This window comes from Phasianus colchicus, chromosome 14 (genome assembly GCF_987193195.1).
Source record: "Phasianus colchicus chromosome 14, bPhaCol1.hap1.1, whole genome shotgun sequence".
NCBI lineage: Eukaryota > Metazoa > Chordata > Aves > Galliformes > Phasianidae > Phasianus > Phasianus colchicus.
The window spans coordinates 18,913,444-18,939,315 of record NC_143449.1 but is presented as its reverse complement, the minus strand read 5'-3'; the positions used below and the strand labels follow the sequence as shown (position 1 = coordinate 18,939,315).

The window sequence follows — 25,872 nt, the reverse complement described above, 5'->3', positions numbered from 1 at the left end:
CACAGCGAGCACAAGTTGAGCTTGCAACATTTCCATTTAATTTTGTCTTTTTTTTTTTCTTTTTAAACAGCCTTTCCCCTTACACAAAACAAAACCCACTGCTCTTTCTCTCGCTGTACACATTGCCTCATAAAAAAAAGTGAAACGATGGGAAAAAAATAATTCTAGAATAAAAATGCTTTGCAACATATACATATATATCTAGTTTTACCATACAATGCACAATATTTTAAAATTTAGGAAAGTAGATGTTATTTTCTACATACTCCAAAGCTTGCCTTTTTCACAGTGATTTCTGCCTGCATATAACATCATTCCTTTCCTTAAGATGACACCAAATAACCTCTTAAATACTGCCCCATTGCAGTTCATTAGCAACTGCTGTTTCTCGACTACAAAATTCCTGTATTTCTGTTTGATGCAGAGTCCTAATTTTGGACATCACTCCACCAAAACAACGCAGCACTGACTCATTTACAGTGGGTTTAACTGGGGAACCTCAGGAATGACTCCTTAGGCCCAGGATCTGAAAGTTTCTCATTCCAATCCGTTTCCATTATTCTGAGCTCAGAACGACATCGGTCACATCTCCCTGTGAGCTCTCTGGCTCTCGATGGCTGGGTCAATCCAAATCCCTGCAGAGCCTTGGGTTGCAGCTTTTCTGCAAGGTGTTTTAACAAGAGTGCTTCTGAACAGGACCAGGTGTGCATCACAGGTGGCTATTTTTTAAAACTATGTCTACCACTGTATTTTTTCTTCAAACTTAATCAGTGCTTCACAAAGGCCTTGTCGTGCTCTGGGCTCTGGGTACCCAGAGCTCTACTTTCAGGCAAAACTCGTGAAGAACTGGAATGATAACCCAGATTCCACAGCTGTCACTTACAAGACCAGCCCCATTGTAATACATTTCAACTGCATGCTGGGCTACCATAACTTTGAAGGTGCTCCCACAAAGAACGTTTCTTTAGGAATTCAGAATCATAGAATCCCAGAATGGCCTGGATTGAAAATGCTCATCCAGTTCCAACCCCCTGCTATGTGCAGGGTCGCCAACCAGCAGACCAGGCTGCCCAGAGCCACATCCAGCCTGGCCTTGAATGCCTCCAGGGCTGGGGCATCCACAACCTCCTTGAACAAAGAAGGAACTACATCCAATCCTTACCCCTCTCAGCAGCAGCAAGGCACCACTGTGCCTCTGGAGACACATCCAGGTTGCACATCAGTGTAGTTCCCCTGAAGCTGCTGCTGCTTGGCCCCTGCAGACTTGCTGCCCCAGCACTCAGGGCTGCTGCTTGCAGGGTGGGCGAGGGAGGGATCCCAGTGCCCGACCTGGGATTTCCATATACAGGCACTGATCCTGCGAGCCCCACATGCACACTGCGTTTTGAAACTGAAGTCCAAAGCAAAAGCATCTGGGAGCGGGGCAGGAATCATCTTGACCTCTGCCGTGTAAATAACTTGGTGTCTATTTTGGGATTCAGTGAAGGCTCCCATCTATTGGAAGAGTTTAGAGATCTCCGTTCCCATCTGAGGTCCCATGGGAAGGTCGCACCGCATTATGAAGCGACCACAGGGGCATTCCCGTTCTCCTTATTGCTTTCCCCAAAAGGTTCATCGTCTCTCTCTTTCAAGGAGAACTTTTTCCTGAAGGCTTGCGTGATGCTGGAGGAGGAAGCCTTCCTGAAGGTGGTCAACCTCTTCCGAAAGTTGCCCCCCGAGAAGAAGTAGAGCAATGGGTCGAAGCAGCAGTTGGCCGCGGCCAAAGGCAGCGTCACCACCACCGACTTCTGCAGGTAGGCTGTGTCCTCACAGCTGGAGCGCCGCAGCCGCAGCACGTGCAGGTGAACAGTGCGCAGCACGTGGTATGGGGTGAAGCTCACCAGGAAGGTGGCCGTCACGATGACGATCATCCAGATGGCCTTCTTGCGGTTGGCCTGGTTCTTCTTCAGGGAGTTCTTCAGGAGGGTCCTTATGATCATGGTGTAGCAGATGGTTATGATGATAAAGGGGATAATGAAACCCAAAAAGAGGGCGATAAAATCCAGGATCACGATTATGTTGGTCTTCTGGGTGTCTTCTGGGGGTTCGAAGCACTTGGTCTTGTTGCCGTGTTGGTAAGTCCCGTTCATCAGAAAAGGAGTGCTCGTCAGGGTAACAAAAATCCAGATCCCGATGCACACGAATTTAGCCTTCCTCTCCGTGACCAAATTGATGTTCTGAACCGGAAAAACAATGGCTATGCAGCGGAAGAAGCTCATGGCAGTCATGAAGAAAATGCTGCAGTAGAGGTTGACATACAAAGCGTAGGAGCTGAGCCTGCATAGGATGTCACTGAAGACCCAGTGCCCTTGGTGGACGTAGTAGACCACACGCAGGGGCAGGGTGCACACGCAGAGGAAGTCAGACATGGCCAGGTTGAGCATGTACACCTGGAAGGCCGTCCGTTGCCGGAACGTCCTGATGAGCACAAAGAGCACAACGCCGTTGCCAGCAAAGCCCATGATGCTGATCATGGAGTACAGCGTGGAATAGACGCGGTTTCGGAAGTCATCGATGGCGTGTTGGCACAGCGAGTTGTTGAGGAGCGTGGTCATCTCTTGTTGGGAGGCACTGGGTGGCTGGAGAGGGATCTCAAGTCTAAGGATGGAAAACTCAGTTATACAGCAGTTACAGCAGAGCTGTCGTATTTCAGCTGTTGTGTTACAGTTGTTGAAAGCAGCACATGGAAATATGATTATTAAATAGGAGAAAAACCCATTGACTCTCTCTTATAAGAGAGAACAAACAGGAAGGGATGTGGTCCTGCAAAGACCAATGCATTAGTGACATCTCATTAGAACCATCTAGTTCAGCCACCACTCCTACCCTGGCACCTACTGCAGCGGGGTCACATCTTCATACATCCCCAGCACTGCATCCCTCTTCCACTGCTATAGCAGACAGCTCCAACTCCCTGCAAACTGAAGTAGCTTGTCCTTCCAAGGGGCAATGAAGGCAGCCACAGCACGATGGGATTTCAAGTGCTGAGACCTAATCAAGTCCCTAAAAGCTGTGCAGCTCTGCATTCCTCCTTGTCACTGCAGGAGGAAGTCTGCAGCATGGCTTCCAACAAGGGATAAGAAGTGCTCCAACAAGCACTTCTTCACTTAGAGATATAAACAAGCGCTGTGCACAGGAGGTGGAAGGCTGGGCCGTGTGCTGCAAGAACGCTTTGAGATTGCTACCTCCATCAGCTCATGAAAACTCACACAGATAGCATCTGTGTACTTACTGAGGTGTCACGTATCAGTTCTTTCTCAGACATGAAGAGCGATACGAGATGCTTGAGATTAAGGGGCTGGAATGATCTCTCTGCACATTGCAGGCAGTGAAGGTAGTTACAAAGTATGAGCAGAATCGGGGCAAACCAGGCTGTGTGGGGAAGCTGAGCTGTTCTGCAGTGTCACACAGTGCTCAGGGAAGGAAGGAGCCCAACTGGGAAATGCAAAGGAACCCCAGGGGATCCCAGAAGCACATTTGGGGTCAAACTTCCTTCTGCCTTTGGGGAACCCACAGAAGTTTCTGCTCACGGCAGCTGCCTTTCTGTGGCCAGGGCTGGGCTGGCTGTGAGAAAACCCGGGTATCTCAGCCATCGTCTGCCTAGGAGATAAACTGTCTTATGTAATCTCCGTGCCACATTTGTGTGCACTTCTTCAGCGGCACTGAGATGGATTACAAACTTTTACACCTGCTGGGGACTGAATTTCAGTCTTTCTGATGCTGTTCTGCAAGTCACCCGTGGACAGCGAGCAACCACACAAAGTGTTTGCCTGTAAGACTTCTGGGACCTGCTGCCCTTAATTCTAAACGCAGTCTGAAGCGCCTTTGTAACCAGAAGGACAACTGATGGTTACAGCACCGATGTGACCGTTACAGCAGGGGACTGCTCTGCGCCTGGAAATGGAAAAGCAGAACCTCGCTTCCCAGCTGAGCTTTTAGCTCAGGTTTGCATCAGGGCATGAAGACGAGAATCCCTTCAGCCGCTCAGCGTTTGCCCAGCAGCAGCTCGCAGAGCCGTTTATTTACACACCGCTTAGGAACGCGGAGCTGCGGGGCGGACGGAGCGCAGCGTCCAAACGGAGCGTCCGGCGGCCGCGGTGACACACAGCGACCATTTCTTTATTACGAGGAATTACGCTGCCGGCAAAGAAGATCGAACCGTCTGCTTCAAGCTGAGATGCGAAGCAGCGTCGATCGTCGGCAAGAAACGTGGGAACCGCCTCAAAAAGACAGAGCGACCCTACCCAAACAAACCCTTCCATAAGCGGAGCGCAACGAATAAACAGCCGCCGGGACCCCCCCGTGCTTACCGTGCCGATCCGAGCCGCGCCGATTCGAGCCGCTTCGAGCCACCCTGCCCCGCTCCGCCGCCCTTATAGCGGGCGGACCCCCCGCCCCCCGCACGGGGAGGGACCGCCGGGAGCAGCCCTCGTTCCGCAGCTCCGCCACCCCCGTAGTGCTGAGCTCCGCTATGGGGGGGCAGAACTCCCCGCCCCGGGGCAGGGGGAGATGCCCTGAACGCCGTATGGAATCGACATCACCACCAGAAAGGTGATTTTCTTCCCCCCCCATCCCAAAGGACCTCTGGTATTAATGTCAAGGTCTAATATTAAGCTTGAGCTCCTCATGGGGAATGAAGTATTTAGTAGATGTTTTTCTGCAGAATTCGGGGTTCACTTCCATAGCCGCAGGCAGGAAAAAGCAGCAGAGCCCATGGGCTCCATGTGCTGCTCCCTGCTTGCAGGATGTGCAACCCTCCATGTCCTCCTGCTCCCATGGGACCTCTGTGTCTGGCACGGGTGGCACCTGACCCCAGTGTAATGGGGCAGGGAGAGGAGGGGGTGGTGGGGGGTGGGAAGGAATGCCTGGGAGTGGGACCTGTTGGGTTGCAGGCTGTCAGGCAGTGACACCTGGCTCCAGGGCTTCCCAATTCTTTCCTTGGCTCATTAACAGCAAGGAAGGACCCAGACCTGTCCCAGCTGGGTGCACACCTCTTAAATTAATGGTTCAGCATCAAAAGAATGCCACCATGCTGGATGCTGCTGCTCTCTGGGAATGAAGCGCAAGAAGAGATCAGCAATAACGTGGACACACAGCCCCACTGCCCTGCACACACTGGGCAGAGCCCAGCCCTGCAGCTGAGCTGTGCCAGCCCTTCCTTCCATCTTCCTGCTTACACCTCTTCCTCCCCGACAGTTTTCCTGCACATTTGCAGCAGGTCTTTGGCTGCACAACCCCAGGCTGGTCTGCCCAGTGCTGCATCCCTCTGGGTGCTGAAGCCTCCCACCACAGAGGTCCCAGAACAGCCAGGGATGGGCGATCCACTGCCTGCTACCTCCCACACCACAGAGCTGGTGCTGCAGCTCCTTTTTGCTGTGTGTTTTGGTATTACTCCATTCTGCCATTCCTTCTGCTTTTTTTTTTTTTTTTTTTTTTTCTGCCACTTCTTTTTACTATTCCTTCTGCTTTTTTACTACTCTGTTTTGTTATTCCTTCTCCTTTCTATTTTTATTCTTTCCCCGTTCTTTCTCCTTTTCTTCTCTTTTACCCCACACTTCCAAGAATGGGACATTTCCAGCCAAAGGTCAGAGCAAGGTTGGGGGGACAGGACTTACCTCCTCTCCTCTGAGCAGTGGGGCTTCAAAGCTGTCCTGGGCAGAACTACAGGTGTTAGGAGGATGAGGATAAAAGGAGATAAATTGTAAGTTTGGTGGAACAGAAAGCAGAGGAGGATGAGGGAGTGGTAGGCAACAGGTTTTTGTTTCTAAAGATGACAAGAGGTGAGAAACCTCGGTGTCAAAAAGCACACATGGGAGGAGAGATGGGGGGAAAAGATGTAAAATCTTGCACAGTGGGGGTGAGGACGGGGAGAGGAAGGAAGAGCTGTGGGGTGCTTTGGGAGAGGGACAGAGGCCAGGAGGCTGGCTGTGGGGTTTGAGGTGAGCCAGGGCAGCTCTCACCCAGCAGCTCATTGCCAACGTGATGTTAAGTGGTTCCTTTGCTCTCCTCCAAAGTCAACAGACTTTTTGGTCTGCATTTGGGGGACAGCCGGCTCTGCAAGGAGCCCAACAGCCCTGCTCTGCCCTGACTGCCCCTGCCCCCAAGCTCTCCTTCCCAGAACTGTGGCAAAGATGCTCAGCTCTCACTTACTTGACATAAACATCGCATCAATCCGGCGCACTGCTCTGCTTTTGTCTTTACAGATAGAATTTCAGGCAATTTTCCTAAAAGCCTAAAGGGTTTGCAGCCTGTGTGAAAAAGCTCTTCGGCTTCGGAAGCAGCTTTCCCTCTGCCTATTTAAGGAGAAATCAAGAAGGCAGCATTTAGTGATAAAGCAAAAATCTTTTCTGCATGCTGCAGCTTCTTTCCTCTCCTGGACTCGCTAAATTTGGCTGCTTCTCACTGAAACCCTGCTGCAAGAAGGGCAGCAAGCTCTGCTCTGCCTGAGGTCGATGGGGCAGGCTGGGCCGTGCTGTGATGGAGGAGGGTGAGCTGCTGCAGCATCACTCACTGCGGGATGCAGCTTCCAGAGAAGAGCATGACCTGAAAACTGGGCTCATCCCAGACACCTCTGCCCCTTTGGTGAGGGTGAAATAATGTTTCTGATGAGAGGAGGTGGAGGAGAGTGGGGAAAAGCAACAGAAAGTTTTGGTGTGGGGTAATGAGCAGAGTGCTGGTACACTGACAGCGGAGCGTGGAAAGAGACAGAAAAATCACTTTTAGGCATCAGTTTCTGTGCCCTGGCAGCTGAAACCCCAGAGCCATTGCAAAACATGCAACTTCTGCTTTGTACCCATGGAGGAGCTGCAAATTTTTGATTAGTTGTTCAGAGAATGAGGGTGGAGAGGTGACGTAAAGCCAGCTGGCATGGAAGGATGGCATCAGCACTGTCTCTGCTTAGCAGCTGTTTGCAATAATGCATCTGCTCAGGGATCCTCAGGGGCTTAAATACGTTTCCCCCAGCAACAACCACAGGGCAGAACTCAGAGAATCCATCATCCTCACCCTAAGTATCCAGAACATCCTGCGGCTGCTTCAGACTCACTGATCTCCTTTCGTGGGAGGAACAATGGAAGGGAATGGGTTGGGGTGGCATCTCTAGAGCCGTGCCCCCTGCCTGCCTTCTGCACCTTGGGGGCTTGGGGCAGGGAGCAGAGATTGCAGGGGATTCTGCCTGGGAGAGACCGCAGGGAACCCTCTAACCATCTCCATCCCATCTCGTGCAGAAGGAAAGGACAGGGAGCTGCAGCCTGGACTCCAGACAAGCACCCAGGGACTGGGTGCTCCAAACAAGAGCACTGCAGGAGCATTTGTCAAAGGGAGGAAGCTCGAGACTCCTGTTGACATTATGGGATTGATTTTAGCAGGTGGCAAACGGCTTTGGAGTCCCGCAGAAAAAGTCACAGTATGAGGAGGTGCTGTCCTCACAGAGCCAGCTACTGCCTCCCCTCCCTGCCTGTGCACATAGCAAGAGAACATCTTTGAGCTGCACCTGCATCAGCCCACGGCTCACAAGTATCTCTTGTAACTTGTGTAGCTCACAATATGAGAAACACGAGCAGCATTCAGTGCCTGTTGATGAATGGCACACCCTCGTTCAGAAGCAGCAGAGCCTGTTCCTGTTAATGTGCCAGGAGCCATGAAATGTCACCGATTCCCACTTACCTGGGCAGGCTCCCACTGACCCAGACTGGTTACTTTGCTCTTAGACAAAGAGCCACGCTTTGATTTTCCAGCTTTGCTCCCCACTATGAGACATTGCATTTCTTACTTCTTATACACTGGCGTGCAAACTGAGGACAGAAGTCACCCGTTGCTTTTCGTTGTCATTCCTCTCACCTGCAGTACTGAGGCAGCACACGAGTCCTTGTGTTCCCAGTGCAACCACTCCCCATTCTGTGAGCTGTCAGAGCTTTGTGCCTCTGAAAGATGGGAAAACCCACCCCCAGAAAACACAGCCATACACAGGAAAGCATTTCTCAGTTCTGGAGCTTCTGCTTTACTTTTTCTCTGGAAAATAGCCCCAAAAGCCTGGAGTAATAAGGTGGGAATGCAGGCTGCCCTTCTCTTCTTGGAAAAGGGCATTGGATAAACGTGGTTAAAAATCCATGGATTTTTGGCATTAAGATTTGGGGATGGCTGCACATTTCTTCAAGTCTGAAAGGTGAATTTATGAGCATTGCTACGTCTCAGTGTTGGTAACAGAGGCACCGTGTGAAGCAAGAGCTGTGTTTATCGGCTGCTGCTGCTGAGATATGGTCCCGTATTTGAAGATGGGCAGATAACTGTCTGTGACACAATCATGTCAAACATGTGGCCACAGCACAGCAAAGGTTGTGCTCCTCCTCTTGTCTCAGGGCAGCCCTGCAACAGCCCACCAGCTGGCTCCGGCTGCCCCTCATCAGAGGCTTTTCTTAGGAAATACCCCATCAGAAACCCAAAATTCTGCCTTTCAGAAGAGCAGCCATTAAAATACAGCTCTCCTTGAAGCAGCACTGGCTGCAATGGATCTGCTTCAGGTGACTTACTGCCACACAACCTTTAAAAGGCCATTATTTTCTCCCCCAGCTCTGCACCCCTAGAGGAGTGGGTCCCATAGAAGAGCCACATGCAAAGCCAACCAGGGGGAGCACCCACAGCCCAGGGCCCATTGCTGTACACCAGTGCTACTCTGCCCTGCTGCAGGTGCCAGCAGGCAGAGCGGTGCTCACCCTGGATGCGGATTCCATCAACACCAAATTGAGTTATGCACTGCTCTTCAATGGAAGCGCAGTGACAGATGAACACAGAGCTCCTTCCCACAAGCAATGTGAGGGGGGGGAGGTGTGGGGCTGCACGATGAGCTTTAAGTGAGCAAACTTGAGTCATGAGAAAGATGAGAACAGATAAACAGATATGCAAAGTAATCCGGATGAAGTCAGCGGGGGAAATGCTGTTAGAAATGTCCCATCCTTTGAGCATTCAGCTGCTCAGAATTTTCTCTTGTTTAAAAGGAAAAACTTAAAGAGGAAAGCCCCAGATAGATAGTGACACAGTTCCGGAGGCTGTTGGTTTGGATCTGAGGTTCAGATAAGGTCCCAGCATCGCAGAAATCAATTGGAAATGCTCTTGCAGCCACCTACAGCAATCCCACATTCGGCTGCTAGAGCACATATTTAACCATCGATCACGGAGGACATGGCAAGGAACTTTTCTAACAGAGAAGCTTGGCCCTTAGTAATCACAACCTTATTTCATGGACCCCACCAGTGGGCAACAACTCACTGCATCACACCCTGCTTCAGTTGCTGCCCCAGTGCTTCCCACACCACCCCATGCCCTCCTCACAGCCATAACCCAGCGATGCTCCGCTTGCAGCTCATCCCTGCTTGAGCACCACCTGTTCTGCCCTGCCCTGGAAGCCAGGAGATGTTACCAAAGGGACAAACATCACCCCAGGGTGCACCACGAGTTCCCAGAGGGACACTGACCCTACTTTAACACAGCAAATCACAGATTGGTGCTGTTTCACGATGAACAACTTCTTGTCAAACTGTTGCAATATCTTTCCAAGAACCAACCGTGGGGTTTTCTTTATTATTATTATTATTCTCCATTAAGGATCTTCTGCAATACTCAGAGTTTTGCAACGCCTTTGCAGTTCTCTGTATTTTCACTGCACTCAATGCAACAGAGCACACACAGCAAGCAGCTCCCTCATTTGGCACACCTGCCCAGGTTCTGCAAGAAGAAGTGCTCTGACCCAACGGTGCTGCCCTGGGAGCAGGGCTGGGGCTGAGCCCAGAGCCCTCTGCCCCACAGCCCCACGTGTGCCAGGAAAGGTGCAGGTTTGCTGGGGGGGGATTTGTTTCCCAGCAGCACAGCAGCTCTGGATGTGATCTGCCCCAGTTCACAAGGGGAAACTTTTTGGCAAGTGCAGACTGCGACTATTGTAAAGCAATAAAAACTGATCTCAGAGATGTTGCTCTGCTTCTTGAGAATCGAGTTAACATTCAGAGCACTGCTCAACAGTGGGAACTGCTTTCCTCCATGGATAACTCCCCTATGTACAGAGAAAGCAGCAGTCTTGGGAAAAGAGATTTCCCCCTTACAACATGGTATTTCAGATTTCACCACCAGCTCCAGCTAAGCACGTACACAGGTTGTTTATAAATATATACACACACTCATGATGCTGATCAAATTCCTGGAAAACCACATCCCACCTGGGACCTTGCTTTTATCAGGAAGCTATTCCAGTGTTTACTCTCAAGTGAGCTTTTTATTCTATATTTCCTATTCATTTATTTCTATTATTTCCAGTTCTAACCCGAAGCTTCGCTTCCAGTAACTGTCCTCTCTTTATGCTGTTAGTTACTGCAGACAGTTGCCTCACTCTCTCCCTTGCTTGGCCATTTTTACATCACACTGCAAACCTCTGGCTGCTGGCTTCAATGAGTTGTGCCCATACCAAGTGCACGGTGTGCTTTCAAATGGCTTCAGCTATTTAATTGCTTCTAAGATCACGGCTCACTGCCTTCATCCTTTGAGTCAACCCAGTGGCTGGTCTCATCTCTTACAGCATAGGCTGCACAATGAAGCAAAGCCACAGCACAGACAATGGACCTTCCACAGAGTAATGACTCTCAACCCTCTTTAGCACCAAAGCTTCTAAGCTCCATCTTGATAAAGCTGGGGTGACCTTGGGTGGTGCCAAGCTAGGAAAGGTGCTCTGCAACGAACAGAAACTGCGTGTCTGACATTTAAAGTCACTCATGCAATGTCAGTGTGACAGCATCTCCAGGTGCGCGTGCCCCAGCTCTGGCAACAGCACCAGAAATACAAAGATGCGTTTGTTTCTGTGGGTCTGAACGTTGCTGAAGATGCAAAGACTTTGCTGAAAGAGGAAAACTCTCCTGTGGAGGGGATGAAAAATAGCATACCCTGCTTTGATCTGAAGTGCTTTTTGTCCAGCAGATACCAGTGGAGGTTTTACTCTTGCAAAATCAAAGAGCCCTGATGTTCTGATTGAAGACTAGAAGCAGGAAGCTTTTAGTTTTTGTTTTGAATTTGCAATATGTGGCACACGTAGACAGATACAAGTGTGCTGGTGTCGTTTGTACTCACCTCTGTGGCTGCTGGTGCAGCAGAACCAGACCAGCTCTACGGGACTGGGCCAAAGAGGGACGCTGTGCTCTGGGATGGACACAGGGCTGCAGCCACTGCCAGCCTCTCCTGGCTTCCCCAGCCAACTGTCCACACAACTGAGATTTATGGCTGACCTTCCCCCAAAGATCATCCAACATCACAAAAACTGCCCTTTTTTGGGCAATCTGAGCACTGCAAGATGAATCAGGGATGGTTTTGTTTAACTTACATGCTGAGGCTGAAGAGGATTGATATTAATGGTTATTTATTCAGACACTTGCACTTAATTGGAGTTACAAAGGAACTGAAAGGTCTGACACCTTCTCAGCTCAAGCTGGGCTCCCAGCACCTGTCCCCAACCACACAGACTGCTCCTGTCCCATCAGCTGAGTCCCAGGTGCCATATTGAGCTCTACGAGAAGTTTTCATCCTTTTTTCCCCCTGGAGTTCCTTGGTCCAAGCAAATACCGAGAGGACTCCAATAGTGAGATGCAAGCCTGCCTTCCCATACCAAGCATTTCAAACATTCCAGTCCCCTCCTCCAGACAGGAGGAAGGAGAGTGGTAATTAAAGACTGAGAGCTCTCTGCTTCCCCTCACAGCCCTCAGTGACACCTCCAGCACCAGCGATGCCCGCACTGGGTTATGTCCACAGGCAGGCAGCACCTCTCCTTAACATCTGGGCTGGCAGAAAAAGCCATTTTCCTCTGCAAACCACTGACGTGACCTTAAAAACCAGAAGCCTGGTAATTCCCTGATTTAACAGATCAGTTACTCCATCCCCTGGACTCTCTCCAATTCTTTTATCATCTTCGATAGGCAGATGATCTGCTCAGTGACAACCCCAGAATCCCAACACCAACTTCCTCTGATCTCATGGCCCGAATCACCCTGAGCAGACAAAACCTACAGTCACAAAATCTACACAGCTGCCCCATCCCAAATGAAACCCTGCCCCACCTGCTGGCATTCCCTGTTCTCCCCTCTGCTCCAGGCTGCTGCAGAGGGGTGATGCAGGGAGGTCACAGGGAAACCCCCCAACACCAAAATGACTTCTGTGGGTTTGGATTGTAAACTCAGATGAGATCTGCAGGTAACCCAAGGATTCCATGCACAGACCAGAAACAAGCTGAGGTAAGGATGAGCAGAGGAAAAGGTGCAGAGCAAGACCTGCAGACCAAGCTTACCTTCTTCATCCCAACCACAGCTTCCCTAGCCAGTTACCCCCTGAGCTCTGTCTTTGCCATAAAGGACACGAATTATTACTGTGAACTGAGGATGCTCACGGGAATCAAAGCACTGAGTCCTCCCAAGGATGGGCTTGCCTACAGAACTGAGGGCTGCAGGCACTTTGTGGCAGAGCCCTGATTTTGAGGAGGAGGTGAGAAGGTTGCAGGTGGCCGAGAGCACAGCAGGGAATTTCCTGGCTGCACAGCTCTACATCAGTGAAATGTTATCTTAACTGATACGAGTTTCTCAGCCTTTCCAACACATTACATAGCAAGTACAAAGTTGTTCACATCTCAATTAGCCCCAGCCGTGCAATGGACATCTCCCAGCACTGCTCTGACCCCCATGGAAAAATCCCTCACCGTATCCTTCCTTCCATGTACCTGAGTGCCTTCAGCTCCAGCACCCAGCTGTGGTGGAGGAAGGTCTCTGCAGCCTTTTGGTTGCTCCAGAAAGGCTTCAGATGAGGGGTTCCCGTCCTCAGCCTGCAGCTGAAGCAGTCAGACGCAGCTTCTCTCCCCATCATGAATCACCTCCTCACTCCACCAGGGCAAACCATACCCACTTTTCCTGATGAGGGGAAGTATATAACCCCGAGATTGCTCAGCAGGAGCAGCTGTGCTCCATGTGGGGGCTGTGTTCCATGGCTGACATGAAAAACAACACACTGGGGCTGCTTTTGAGAGGACATGGGGCAGATCCATCCATGGCTGCGCTGTCTGTGCAGCCATTTGTCCACAGCTGGCTTTGGGATTTCTCCCCTCTCCGTGCTCACATGTGGCTGTGTGCTGCCAGGTTAAACCTGCCTGCTCATAATTACATCACCAGCACCAAAAATATTAAATAAGACCACGAAGAAATCTTGACAATGAGGGACAATGGCCAATTTTAAAACGTTTAAACAATCTGAGCCTTAAATAGGCCTAAATATCTCCCTCAGGACAGCGAGGCTTCCCACGTATATTTCTGGGGCTTCCAGTGAGTTTGATAACAGTGCAATTACGCTGTTCTCTTGGTTAACTAAGTTCCTTTTGCCCATCTGTGTGGTCTCTGTAGGAAACAATTCACTAATGCCTGTCATCTGTCCAAATAAAACACATCTACTAAGATGGGAATTGCACGGCGGAGCACAGAATCATTTCCTCCTCTCATTCTTTCAGGCAAGAACAGTGCTGTAAATAGCCCTTCAGATCTTTTGTTGGAAGCATAATAAATGTTTATTTCTGACAAACCAACTTTCCCCCGCGACGGTTGAGGACGAGCAAAGCGGATTTCTGGCGAGCAATGAGAGCAGTGCCAGGAATTCCTTTTGTCATTTCTCAGCTTCCCGCAGCAAAGCAGCTCTGCCCAATGGCCGTAGGCACAGGGGACAAATGCTGGCTTTGCTTCTGGTGGCTCAGGGCTCCAGGTCAACCAGTGTGCGTTTGGTGGGACGTTACCCTTCCAGAAATACATGGGATGCCTCTGTTGAATGGGACAGATGTGGCCTTCCCATTCTGGCAGGGGGGACGGGGTCACCAGATGTGTCCACATGTTTATGGCAAAGAGGATTTCTTCCTTCTGATCCCACGGGATTGTCCTGTGCCCCTGTAGGCTGTCTGCCTTCTTTAGAGTGTTTTTTGGAAGGGAAATATTAATGCTTGCATAGGAAATCTTAGGGCACATTTTTAGATCTAATTCAATTAAAACTCGACAAGATCTGAGCAAATTTTCCATTTCCTGCAGCTGGAAACAGGAATGCCATTCTGCTGAGCTCACCTACCTGCATCATGCCCGGATCCCAAGGGCTGCTTCCAGCGAAGAACTGAATTGGCAGTTCCAATGAATTGTCACTCCTACTCAATGATGATTTCCCATTCCAGTTGATGAGACTCAACAAAACTCAATTTTCTCAAAAAAAAAAAGGAAGAAAAAATGGAAAACAATCCCCAAATGTCAGAAAGCAAAGCCAACCAACCAAAGAGAAAACAAACAGAAGAAAATCTCAATCTCAGACCATCACGGCCTTGGAAAATGCCCAACGCCAAGTCAAGTTGAAAATATTTTTTCTCCTACAGTAGCTTTGATATGACCTCTCTTTTGCCTCGAGGGAAAAATAGAAATTGTAGTCATACTCAGGAAAAGCATCACAAGTGTTTGCGGAGGAACTGTTTCCCAAAGGAAATCTGGAGGAGCAGCAGTGTGTCCTGCCGGCACTCAGGGGGAGCAGAGGACACTTTTGGAGAAATCAGTGCTGATCCTTTGCCAGAACTGCAGTCACTTCGTAGAGTGGGAGGGAGAAGTGTGTGTGCTGCACACTGAGCAACAAACATACATGCTGCACTGGATCTGTCTCTATATAGGCACAGCAAATGCTATTTTTTTCACGCTCGGAAGAAACAAGTTAAATGCAAAACACACCAAACACGGCTGGAAATAGAGCTGCTTTGCCTCGCAGGGGAAAGGACCCAGAAGCCGTGGGCGCACACAGAGCTGTGCCTTTTAGTGCACTACGATGGGTGCCAGGATGCCTGAGATGAAGCAGGGATGCACAGACCCACTGCTCCCAGTGGTATGGCTCCATCCCAGTTCTTATCTCCCTGGAAGCATCGGGTGAATGGAAATTCTGTGGCCATTCCTGCTCCCAAGAGGCACTCACACCACCCTGGTTTGCTGCTAGAAGCAATGACAACATGGGGGGAACAGAGGATGCTGCTCCGGAGCTGAGCACCATTCCTCCTGAGACTGCAGAAGTGAGCACGGCCTCTCTGTTGCCGCACATCTGGGGGATGTGGATGTGGTTTGTCTGCCTTTGTCACATGCTTCACACTGGGTGAGGAACTCAGGTGTAAGGAACGAAGGGTTTTTGACACCAGCTGGACAACCCTTGGTGTTCTGCAGAAAGCAAACCCAACAGCCTGCAAAACAACGTGCTCTCAGTGCCTCCCCTGATTCGATCGCTATGGGAAATGGAGGTGTCAGAACCATCTGAGATGAAACTGAAAGTCTCAAAAGACTTTTCATTGAGTTGTTTATGAAATGCAGAAGATAGGAGGAAAGTAAAACATGGCGTATCTCGGCCTGATGTTGAGACCCCTTATTCAGGCAGAGCATATGGGATAACCTCCTGCAGATGGTTATGGCTTTGGCTCTCGTTTTCCTGGAAAATCTGGTGAAAAGTCACCATGGATTCTTACTGGCTGTTCCATGCATCCCATCCCAGGAAACAAAGCCAAAACCCTTCGCCCATTTTATGATACAAGTTAGACTGGATGACTGAATCTGCAAGTCCTTCAGTATGTGAGTACAAAATACCACCAAGAAAGTTAGAAGTAAGGAGAGAACACAGAATAAGTGATAACTGAGGTAAGCGAAGGCAAGTAACAAGGGGATGCTTATCAGAAAGCCATCTGCAGGACGAATTGTAGAATGGCCTGGGTTGCAAAGGAGCACAATGCTCATCCACTTCCAACCCCCTGCTGTGTGCAGGTCGCCAACCAGCAGACCAGGCTGCCCAGAGCCACATCCAGCCTGGCCTTGAATGCCTGCAGGGATGGGGCATCCACAGCCTCCTTGGGCAACCTGTTCCAGTGCCTCACCACCCTCAAGGAGATCTCCCAGATCCTTGGAGGAGGAAGAAAACTCATTACAAGGAGACATTAAAACCGAATTGAGACAAAGCACTGGACAAATAGCTGCAGCAAAAACCCTCTGCTCTGCTTCTCTGGGCCCCACATAGCAGTGAGAGAGAAAACCACATGATGAACGGGAAGAAATGGGTGTGAGTGCTGGAGGGGTTTGCACAGAGCATAGGGCAGAGCCCAGGCCTGCCATCCCAGCAGTGCAGGGCTGCTGCATCTTCACTTGGAAAAGTCATCAGCTGAGAACGTGCAGCTTCAAGCAGGAGATTCCCAAAGCTGCAGGGATGAAGGTGAACCTCCTCCTGCTGCTTGTGCTCTGGGGGGAGGCATTTCCCAACGCTCTGCTCTTGTTTCAGAATTAGAAATGCTGGTTAGGCAGAAAGGAAGGAAGCAAGCAAGCCAAAACCAAGTGAGATTTGCATTAACCTTCATGCATCTCAGCTCTTCTCCCACTTATGTGCTTCACCACCATTTTTGTCCGTTTGACTTCTTATCTTGATCCATTCAATTCCTTAGGCAGAAGAGATGAGGACGTAAATCTTTTCACTGTTCCCTCATAGAGAAACCTGTCCCATCAGCTGTGCAAAAAGGGGCCATGAATTCATTTGAGCCACGTGCAACCCAAGAACTTACTGCAAAAACAGAGAACAGAGGCAAGAAAGAAAACAACTATTCCTTATCCTCCATGTAATGCTTTACCCAGGCACAGACATAATGCATTCCTGCTGCTCCTCAGGGTGGGGAGGGGGTGCACATCCCATAGGGAGCAAGGAGGATAGCAAGAGAATGGTGGTGTTGGCATGACCTGAGGAAGGGTTAACCACCAAAGAACAGAAATTTGGACCCGTTTCATAGAATGGAGCTGCAGAGTTACTGGAAACAAAAACTGCTTTCCCACAGCGAACTCAAAATCTTCAAGAACGTTGGGAAAAAACCTCAGCAACACCCAAGCAATGCAGGCGTCATCGTTCCACTGGATTGCCTCAAAATAGAACTCTGCTTGGTAGGAAGGGGAAGAAACCAGGAATGGGATTTTTTGGGATGGGCAGAGCCCCCGGGGGGGGATCACAAAGAAGGGGAGAGGGTCAGCAGTGAGAGAGGGGAAGGAGCAGGCAGCAAAGCAGTGCTGGAAATGCTTTGGTTCAAAAAGCAAAGCGGAGCACTTTGGGCAGAGAAATTGATGTTTTCTTACCTACTGTTGAATTCTAATGAAATCCAATTGTATTCCAGACTCTAAGGGAAAAAAAAAAAAGAAAGAAAGGAGAATAACAGGTTAACCGATGTACACAGCTGGCCAAGCACTCAAACAAGGGTTCAGCACAAAGCAAACAGGGTATGGAAAAGCACTGGAACTCAAGTTGTGCTGGCACACAGATCGGTGTGAGGCAGCTTCTTGGGGCTTCTTTGGGGTGCAGGAGGGGACACTGAGTGGATCCAGGGGTGGGGGGTGAGTGGGGCTGCAGGATGGGGGAGGCACTGTGGTGCTGGGAGAAGCAGAAGTGTTTCCAGCAATGGGCAGAGGTTATGAATAGGGAGGGTGCTGGGAAAGTGTGTGACTCACCTGCAGGATTCATGGTCTCACAGCTGAAAATTCTTTCTGTCATCCTGACAAGCAAAATGCTCAAATGTAATGGGAAGAGTAACAACCCCTGCGGCACAAATGAACTCGTTCTTATCAAAATCAAATGCAAAACCAAACAGAATTCAAAGCACAAAACTGGGCTCGCAGGGCACAGAGCAGCATAGCCTCCATCAGCGCCTTTAGTTCTCCGTTTTGATGTAGGAGCTCTGAGCGTGAGCCTGGTGTTTGGGATGGGTTGGGTGCAGTGCTGTGTGCTCATAGGATCATTCCAGTTGGAAAAGCCCTCTCAGACCCCCAGCCCACCCCGTCGTGCCCATCCCCACATCTCTCAGTGCCACGTCCCTGCTGTTCCGGAGCACCTCCACGTGCCCCCCTCCCTGGGCAGGCTGCGTTGGTGCATCACCACTCTTTTGGAGAAGGAATTGGTGCTAACATCCTCTCCTCTTGTGTGATTTGCTATTATCTGTGGTGTCTGAGGGACACCTCTCCCCTCCCCCACCACACCGAGTCCCATGACAGGGCTCACCCACATCAACACCCTCTGCTCAACCCGTGTCACCCCCAGAGAACAACAGGTGGAGGCTGATGTCAACGTCACAGCATCACACCCAGGTAACCCCAGCAACACCAACACAAACACACACCTGGATGTCCCGATCAGGCTGGCTGCTGTGCTGCTCCAGCTACACTGCAGTGCTCACAAGAAACTCGTATTCACAGCCAGCGTGTGAGAGCTCACACATTGTGAGCCCACGCTCCCCCGTAATCCGCTCCAGCTGTGGCCGTGTGTTTGAGGAAGTGTCTGGGACTCCTCTGTCACATGGGGCATCAGTTTTTCCAGACAGCTGAAAGTTCTGAGGCGGTTCACACTGCTGTGATTCAGGCAACGTCTCTTGTGAAATCACCCTGGGATGGTGCCTGGCAAAGCAAACCCGCTCTGACGTGGCGTGAGCGCGTTATCTATAAAAGCCAGGGAGTGATCCAAGGGAACTGCACACTGCTGGGGAAGCACACACAGCACACGGTGATGGGGAAAGCCAGCTCTGGCTGCTTTTTTCAGCAAATGTAAGTATTTTGGCTTTTAAATGGAGTGGAAGCTCACAGAGCCCACGGCGGTCGGAGGTGCTTTGGGTGTTCCTCCTCCTCCTCTGCGTTTTCTCAGGCACGATTCCAAGAAGAATTTTAGAAGGAAGCCCTTGCCTGAGAGCAGTGGATATTATTACGTACCTCGCAGGTTACAGCGCCATAGCAAGGACAGAACAAGGACTGTGGAAGTCACTGTTCACTGGAATTTGTGAAGCGCCCCAGGTGGACGTTTTGGTACGGATAAAATCCAGCACGGATGGAAGCGTGCCATGGGTCTGGGCTGAGGATTTGTCTGAAACAGTGCAAACAGAACCTGCCCACATAGCACTGCCCCCAGGCAGCAGTGGGTGACACGGGACAGAACCATGAGGAGCTGGTGGAGAGCCCTGAACTGCCACGGTTTGGGCCACGCTGTGCCAGGAACGTCTCCTGGCTCTGCTCCATTTACTGGAGCAGTGCGTCCTGGCAGCACTTAGAGCGAGCACTGGGAGCTCTCCCAGCCCCAAGCCTGGCTGATTTCTGCCCACTTCTTCAGTTAGAAGGAGAAGCATTCCCACCCACAGCCAGCTGCTGAGAGATAAACATCCCAATGCCCAAGGCAAGGGAGGAAACAGAACCTCGTCCTGCTGCATTCTGGGTGGGAGCTTAAAGCACCAAATCACAGCATGTGAGGAGTAGACAGAAGCAACCACAATGGCCCCATCTCCTGGAGCAGGAGGGACACCTTGGGCACATCTCAGATGGACAGCAGGAAGACATCATCCTTTGGGAAAACACAACTCCTTTCCAAAGCCCATCGAGACCTTATGTGGAATGCAGCATTATGTAAAGCTTTCAGGAAGAGAAGATGTGAAAAACACTCTGAGTTCCTGAGCATCTGGTCTGGCTGCTTCTGAGCACAGCCCCTGGCTGCACCGGATGCTCAGCATCCCTGAGCAGCACCCAGCACTGGGAGGGGCCGTGGCTCATCACCAGGTCCCAGGGTGAAGGATAGGACTCAGTGCCCAGGAGTTCAGTGTTCAAAATGCTTCACGTGGCCGTGATGAAGATCTGCTGTAAATCCACTCAGCGGGATCACTTCCCTTCAAACTCACATGGAAAAAAAAAAAAAAAGATGGAGGAAATTCCTGAATGGACAGACAGATCGAAGCAGCCTGGTTTTATGACAAGCCTTCCTTCTGGTTCAGTTTATTTTCCAGTTAATGTTTATCTCCACATTCTCCAGAGGAGATGTAAAACCCCAGGTCAAGGAGCTGCACACTTCCCTCTCTCATTGAACCGCCCCAACCAGTTCTGATTTGTTTGCTGCCTTCATTCTGGGAACCACAGCCTTGAATTCAGCTGAAGACCTCTGGCCAAACACATTGATCTCCTGCACGCAGCAGCCAGCTTACAGGGACTTTTCATCACGCAAGAATTTATGGTAGAGATCCGCTGTCAAGAAAACATCCTTAACGTACCTGATGATCTTAGACATCTTTCCCAACCTTAATGATTCCAGCAGCCAGCCCAACAAGGAGGAACTTCCTTGAGTAACAGAATGAAGCAGAGCTCAGCTGTACGTAGCACAGTTTGGTTTTCCTCCACCACCAGCCAGAAGGACAAGCTTTCACACTGCAGGTGGGGAGGGTTTGTTCCAACAGCAGATCCTCATTCCAGCAATGCTTTTTGTCCAAGCAAGTGGTCAAACCAACACTCAGTGACCAACCCTCCTCTTCACCTCCACTTCCATCAGCAGTGAGGCAGTGCCACATCTTGGCAGGTTAGTGGGCTGTAAAGGGCTGAGCTGGCAAAGACCCTTGTGTTAATGGAGAGAGTCCTGAACTGCAGAGAAGTGTTGCTTTTGACAGAAAGAGATTTTTTTTCAAATTAATCAGTGTGGAAAATGAGGGTAAGATGAACCACGTCCCAGTTCAGCTGCAGTACAGCTGAGTTTTTCCTACCTCTTCAGCAAAGGATTCCCCCAAGTTGGCTCGGGTACATAAAAGAAGAGAAAAGGTGCCCATGGATCTCAGATGAGTCAACCTGGATGAGTAATTGAGCCTCAACAAGCAACAGGAATCCCATCCTTACAAACGCTGGCTCCTGTAGTGCCTTTCTTAGGAATTACACACAATTATCACTTTGGCATTGTCTCATGAAAACAAAAATCAGGCAGGAACCACAGCAGCCACTCAGACCTGTTGGGTAACTACAGGAAAAGCCTTGCATGCAGTACAACCCCAAGGTGCTCCTGCCAGGGGGAGCAACAACGACATCTCCTTCATCTGTGATCTGAATTGACATCAGGGCAGTTTAACAGATGAGCATCTCTTCTAATCCAGGCTGTGCAATGCTGACTCCTTCCGCTCTGAATCATGTTTTAGCTTTCTTTCGTCGTCTTCAATCCACATCAAACACTGCCAGCAGTCGACACCTTTCTCAGACTACTGGACCCACAAACGGTTACAGAATTCTTGCTCATGTGTTACAGCAGACTTCATAAGCTAACTCAATAAGTGAGCTCTGTTCCTTATTCTGCAGATCCTCCTCGGATACATCATTCCTCCAATTTCTGATAATTAGCCTCTCATTTTTCCACCTCCCTAGGCATGACTTAACTGTAGCTCTTCCTAGTCTGCACTGCCTAGCTCACTCCTTTGTATGATGCCTCATAACACAATATTGAAAGTCTTAACGAAATCCAAGAGAAATATATCTTAATTTTATATAGATACATAAATAGAAGATGCTTGTGACTGCTTTCTCCCCCCAGGGTCTATCACCCTGCTAGAGAATGGAGCTTGGCAACTCAGTGTGCTTCACCTGTGAGAAACCCCCATGAGTTTCCTTATCTCCACTCCATCACTCAGATGACGTTTGGTTATTCCAGCAGTTTGCTGGGAAGGGGCCCCTCTTGCTCCTCCCTCGGGACAGGGCCTGCTTTTCTTCTCCAAGTTCTCTGGAGCTTTTCCCGTTTGTCCTTAAGGACTTCTCGGTGATAATCATGAATATCTCTGAAATTGCTTCATCCCATGGCAAGCCGGAAAAAAAAAAAAACTTGCATAATGGAAGTAGCACTATTCTGACCTTGGTTTCCCAGTATTCACACAGAGTCATTACAGTTCCCTGCATTAATTACGAGAAAATGCTAGGATCCCCTGGGTTTGTAGGCCATTTCTTTCATAATTGATGCACTTTGAGGATTTCACACTAAATGACTCCGATTCTGGGTAACAGCCAATGCCACAGCAGTGCTGCAGTGAGCTGGGAGTTTGTACAAGCATGTAACGTTTGTCTGGAACGTATCCCACCAGTCTTATGTATAACCACCTTCTTTATATGCTTTCCAGGTGTTCTTCCCTAGCTGGCATTTCCAGGGAGAGGGACCACATGAAGGATTTCAGAAGATACCTGGTGCTTAAGTACATCCAGTACCTCGTCCTGTCATCTTCCAACGCCATCAGCACCCTGCTGGGTGTGCTGGGCAGTGGCTACGTGATGCTCATCCTGCAGTCCTCCAGAGTTTCCTCCAAATCCACTGCAGTTTTCATCTCCAGCCTAGCAAAAGCAGACCTCCTCATTTTTGTGAGTGCTGTTGCTGAGCTGTTCCTGTGGACCTCCAGTGCTTCTGTCCCACGCACAGCATTCACACCAGCACTGCTGCAGAACCTCCTGGTGGCCAACACACACATCAGTGCGCTGCTGCTCAGCTGTGTGGCCGTGGAGGCATACCTCATCACCTTCTTCCCCATGGAGTCCCGCAGCCTGCGGACAGTGAGAAATGCCAGGCTGACCTCCAGAGCCATCTGGCTGCTGGTTGCTGCTGAGTGCATCCTGCTGCAGGTTGATGATGTCCTGAAAGCCAGCAGCACTTCTCCATCCTGCGGCCCCATTGTCTGGTTGTTCCTCCTCTCCAGTGGGGCTGCAGCCCTCCTCAGAGCCCTCAGCTACCTCCTGGGCATCCTTCTAAGGATTGTCAATGTCTACATCTACTACAAAATATTCTTCAGTGTGTCCAACAGAACAAAGTAGTGGGCGCAGCCAGAGGGAGCAGCACGTCAACACCAGGCAGAAGACCCTCCAACACAAATGGTTTGAAAACCTTCCAACAACCAGGAAGCCAGGGCTCGTGTTTTGGTGCACAAATCTGTCCTGCTTCCTGATGCTTGGTGATGAGGATCGTGGGGGCCTGAGGAGACCTGGAACCCATAGTTGTCCTGTGAGGTAACACAGCCCCGCAGTGGGTGTTCTCAGTCTGGAGTCTGTCTGCTCTGCAGGTAAAACAAATGACATTTCGTGAAGGATGGTGGGAATTGAAGCAATCAAAATGTATTTATATAAAAAATGATGCTTAGAGGCTTACTCAGGGATGCGTTGAGCCAAGAGCTGTACGACTGTATATTAAAACCATTATTTATGTCCTACAATCTCTAACTCAGGTGAAGCACGGGGCTCAGCACTAGGATCAGGAGACAAGGGGGCTTTGGGAGATGAAACCACCTTGGTGTGTTGTTCTGCAATCTGTGGTCATTCACAGACCTTGCTGCCCAGATCTCTGCTTCTACAGCAGAAACCAAGCAGAGGTGATGTCAATGGCATGGCTGGCTCTAAGCAATGAAAGCACCAAGCTCTTACCTCAGCTGCCACAATCCTTTACAACAATCCAATCCTTTGGCTGCAGTGATAGATTTTAAAAAAAAGCAATGGATATGGTTTTTATAAAAAGAAAATCACAGAGGCATCAGCCTAAGTGCCATTACAACAAATACCAGTTGTGTCAGAGGCACTGCATGCAGGGATGAGGACAACACAGGGCCAGGAGCACACAGAGGGCTCATGGCAAAGCAGGGAGCACCAAAACACATTGCTTACTGAGCTCTGCTGCAATGCCATCAGTTAGGGTGTTGCCTAACAAAGCTGATTCCTTCTGCAGGGAGGATTTAATAACTTGTTGTACTATGGTGTGCCCTTGTTTTGAAAGCTTAAAGAGAAATGAAACCTAAAGTGTTGTAACCAATAAAGCTTTGTTAAAGCACACACGCTGTTAGAAATGTGCATTCTTCCTGAGGATCCTTCACTGCTGTGCTTTCAGCAGCTCCTCCCTCAGCCCATGCCTCATTGCAAGCAGGATCAGAGCTTTGCTACAAAAGGCCCACAGAACTTTAAGTCTCAAACCCTCCACCTGGCAGCAGCATTATGAGCCTGATTTTTGTGACAGGTGTTTTGCCCTCAGACCAACTATCTTTCCCTCAAGAAACTGATGGAAGCAACTACTGAGCACAGCTGGGCTCAGGCAGCACCTAAAAGCAGGCAGCCTATAGCAAAACACAGCAGGAATTGACTTACAGCTGGATGCTGGGCTCTTAAGACCAAACTGTGTGTGCACCTTCTTTTGCTCTTGCCCAGCCTGGGGGACACAGAGCTGTAGCAGCACTATTCCTGCAGCAGCTGCAGAGCAGCACAGCTTTCCTCCCAGGAAACCACGCTGCCTGCTTTGCTTTCCCATCAGGTCAGCTCTGTGGCTCTTGGAGTCTGCGTGCTTCATTTCTTGCTTTATCTTGAAGGCTTTAAACCTGGATGTAATGATTAATAAAATGATTACCACGGGTTCATCTTCTGGGTGTCTACCCAGTGTCTGGTGAACTCAGTGCCAGTCGTGGCAGCGTTTCAATGAAATGCAAAAGGCTGCGGCAACAGAAAAAAACCAAGGAAGCAGCACAAGAGGATGTTGTTGTCTTCTGGAAACGGAGACTTCATAATTGTGCTGAGACGCCAGCAAGTTCACGCTGCTCAGAGGCTGCCCTGGGCATCCACTGCTGTCTGCTGTGGCAGGGACAGGTTGGCACCTGGTAGCCTTAGAAAACAGAATTAAATGGAAATACATTGGGGTGGGTGCCAGCAGCAGTGGGGTCTTTGGTGCAGCACGAGGCACTTAGTGCTCCTGAACACAGTGAGATTCAGGGCTGCCCACCACTGGCATCCCTCGCTGCATTTCAGGCCCTCTGCCGGGCTGCAAACTGCTCAGTATTCCAATGTTCTCATAGGTTTTGTTACACCATCATCTTGCAGTGGGAAATTTGGACAGCAACCTCCGTTCAGGAGCAGGATGCTTCCCGTGGCTCTTCTCATGCTGCTTCCTTCTGCATGCGAGGCACTTGGCTGTGAGCTTAGCCCTGTGCCTCACCAGGTGCCCCCCCCCAGCACAGCGCAGCCTGCTTGTCCCACTGTCCAAGGAATGGCCATACTGACATTCAGAAACACCAAGGATACACATGCTCTGGAAAAGCAAAGCACTGAACAAGACCCTCCTCCAAATGGTGAGCAAAGAGAGCTGAGGATCTCAGCACAGTTCTCCTCCCCCCCGAGTGACTCATTCCCATAATGTGAATGAAGCAGTGACTGTAAGCACGGATGTTAGCTGATGCTAATGCTGCTGCTCTTCCCTACAGAATCAAAGGGCTCAGTGGTGGTTACTGTCATACTCCATCATGACTGAGCATGGTCTGTACCCCAGAATACCACCTTGGGTACTCCTTCAGGGTGGTTTTTAGTAGTTACTCCTAGACACTTGTCTGAAAATAAGCATACAGCCAGGTTATCTCTGCCAGAGCCAAAGCAATGCTGCCCTGCTGCCTGCTCTCGTGCACTTTAGCAAGCAATGAACTCTTCTGTGATTTTTCCTGCCTGAGACCTGATGATATACGCACAGAAACAAGTCATCCCATGGCTCCAAGATCTCCTCGTGCTATCTGCTAATGACACATTTTCCTGAAAGGCAAATTAATCTCTCAAAGAGGCTCCAACAAATGAAATATAAACCAAAGTAAAATGCAAAAGCCAAGGGATGATCATCCCTCTGCAGAAGTAACCACAGCCCCATAAGAGCGGCTGCTGCCGGCGCTCTGATTGCTGTGGCTCTGCCCTGATGGGTTTTTGCAGGGAGAGCCACCATCACAGCCCCGTGGGGGTTTTCTCTTCTGTGCTGAAGTCAGAGAATTGCTCACCTCTCATTTCAGTGCATGCAGGACACGTGGGGAGCAGAGCATTCACCTCCTCCCTCTGACACGAGTTGAAGGGCAGAGGTCCTGTGTTAGGCCATAAACTCACCACGAAAGAAGGGCTAAGGAATTTAGCATGATTTTTATTAGGGAACATTCAGACCACATTTGACTTCTTGCAAGGCAAATGGAGACACTGAGAAAAATCA

At 49.9% G+C, this 25,872-nt stretch overlaps 2 protein-coding genes and 1 long non-coding RNA gene across 11 annotated transcripts; 1 reads left to right on the top strand and 2 right to left on the bottom strand.

Moving 5' to 3' along the window:
• CYSLTR1 (cysteinyl leukotriene receptor 1) lies at positions 1-18,475 on the bottom strand. Of its 8 annotated transcripts, none has more exons than XM_090150498.1 (6): positions 18,242-18,464; positions 17,577-17,620; positions 17,208-17,248; positions 16,442-16,647; positions 14,158-15,292; positions 1-2,637 (listed from the first exon to the last, which is right to left on the bottom strand). In XM_090150498.1, exon 6 carries the CDS (start codon positions 2,592-2,594, stop codon positions 1,557-1,559), a length of 1,038 nt encoding a protein of 345 aa, XP_090006624.1. In that variant the 5' UTR covers positions 2,595-2,637; positions 14,158-15,292; positions 16,442-16,647; positions 17,208-17,248; positions 17,577-17,620; positions 18,242-18,464; the 3' UTR covers positions 1-1,556. The 8 variants fall into 8 exon arrangements, 7 of the variants coding, with proteins under 7 accessions (XP_090006624.1, XP_090006625.1, XP_090006623.1 ...); XM_090150499.1 differs by having other exon boundaries at positions 14,158-14,285; XM_090150497.1 differs by having other exon boundaries at positions 14,158-16,647; positions 17,577-17,664.
• LOC149916058 (galanin receptor type 3-like) lies at positions 18,381-23,724 on the top strand. Of its 2 annotated transcripts, none has more exons than XM_090150503.1 (2): positions 18,381-18,662; positions 22,016-23,724. In XM_090150503.1, exons 1-2 carry the CDS (start codon positions 18,418-18,420, stop codon positions 22,695-22,697), a joined length of 927 nt encoding a protein of 308 aa, XP_090006629.1. In that variant the 5' UTR covers positions 18,381-18,417; the 3' UTR covers positions 22,698-23,724. The 2 variants fall into 2 exon arrangements, with proteins under 2 accessions (XP_090006629.1, XP_090006630.1); XM_090150504.1 differs by having other exon boundaries at positions 18,564-20,445.
• Positions 22,818-25,872, bottom strand: LOC149916057 (uncharacterized). The gene is made up of 3 exons (XR_016471180.1): positions 25,670-25,872; positions 24,012-24,238; positions 22,818-22,936 (listed from the first exon to the last, which is right to left on the bottom strand). It is a non-coding gene; the product is annotated as an uncharacterized LOC149916057 (long non-coding RNA).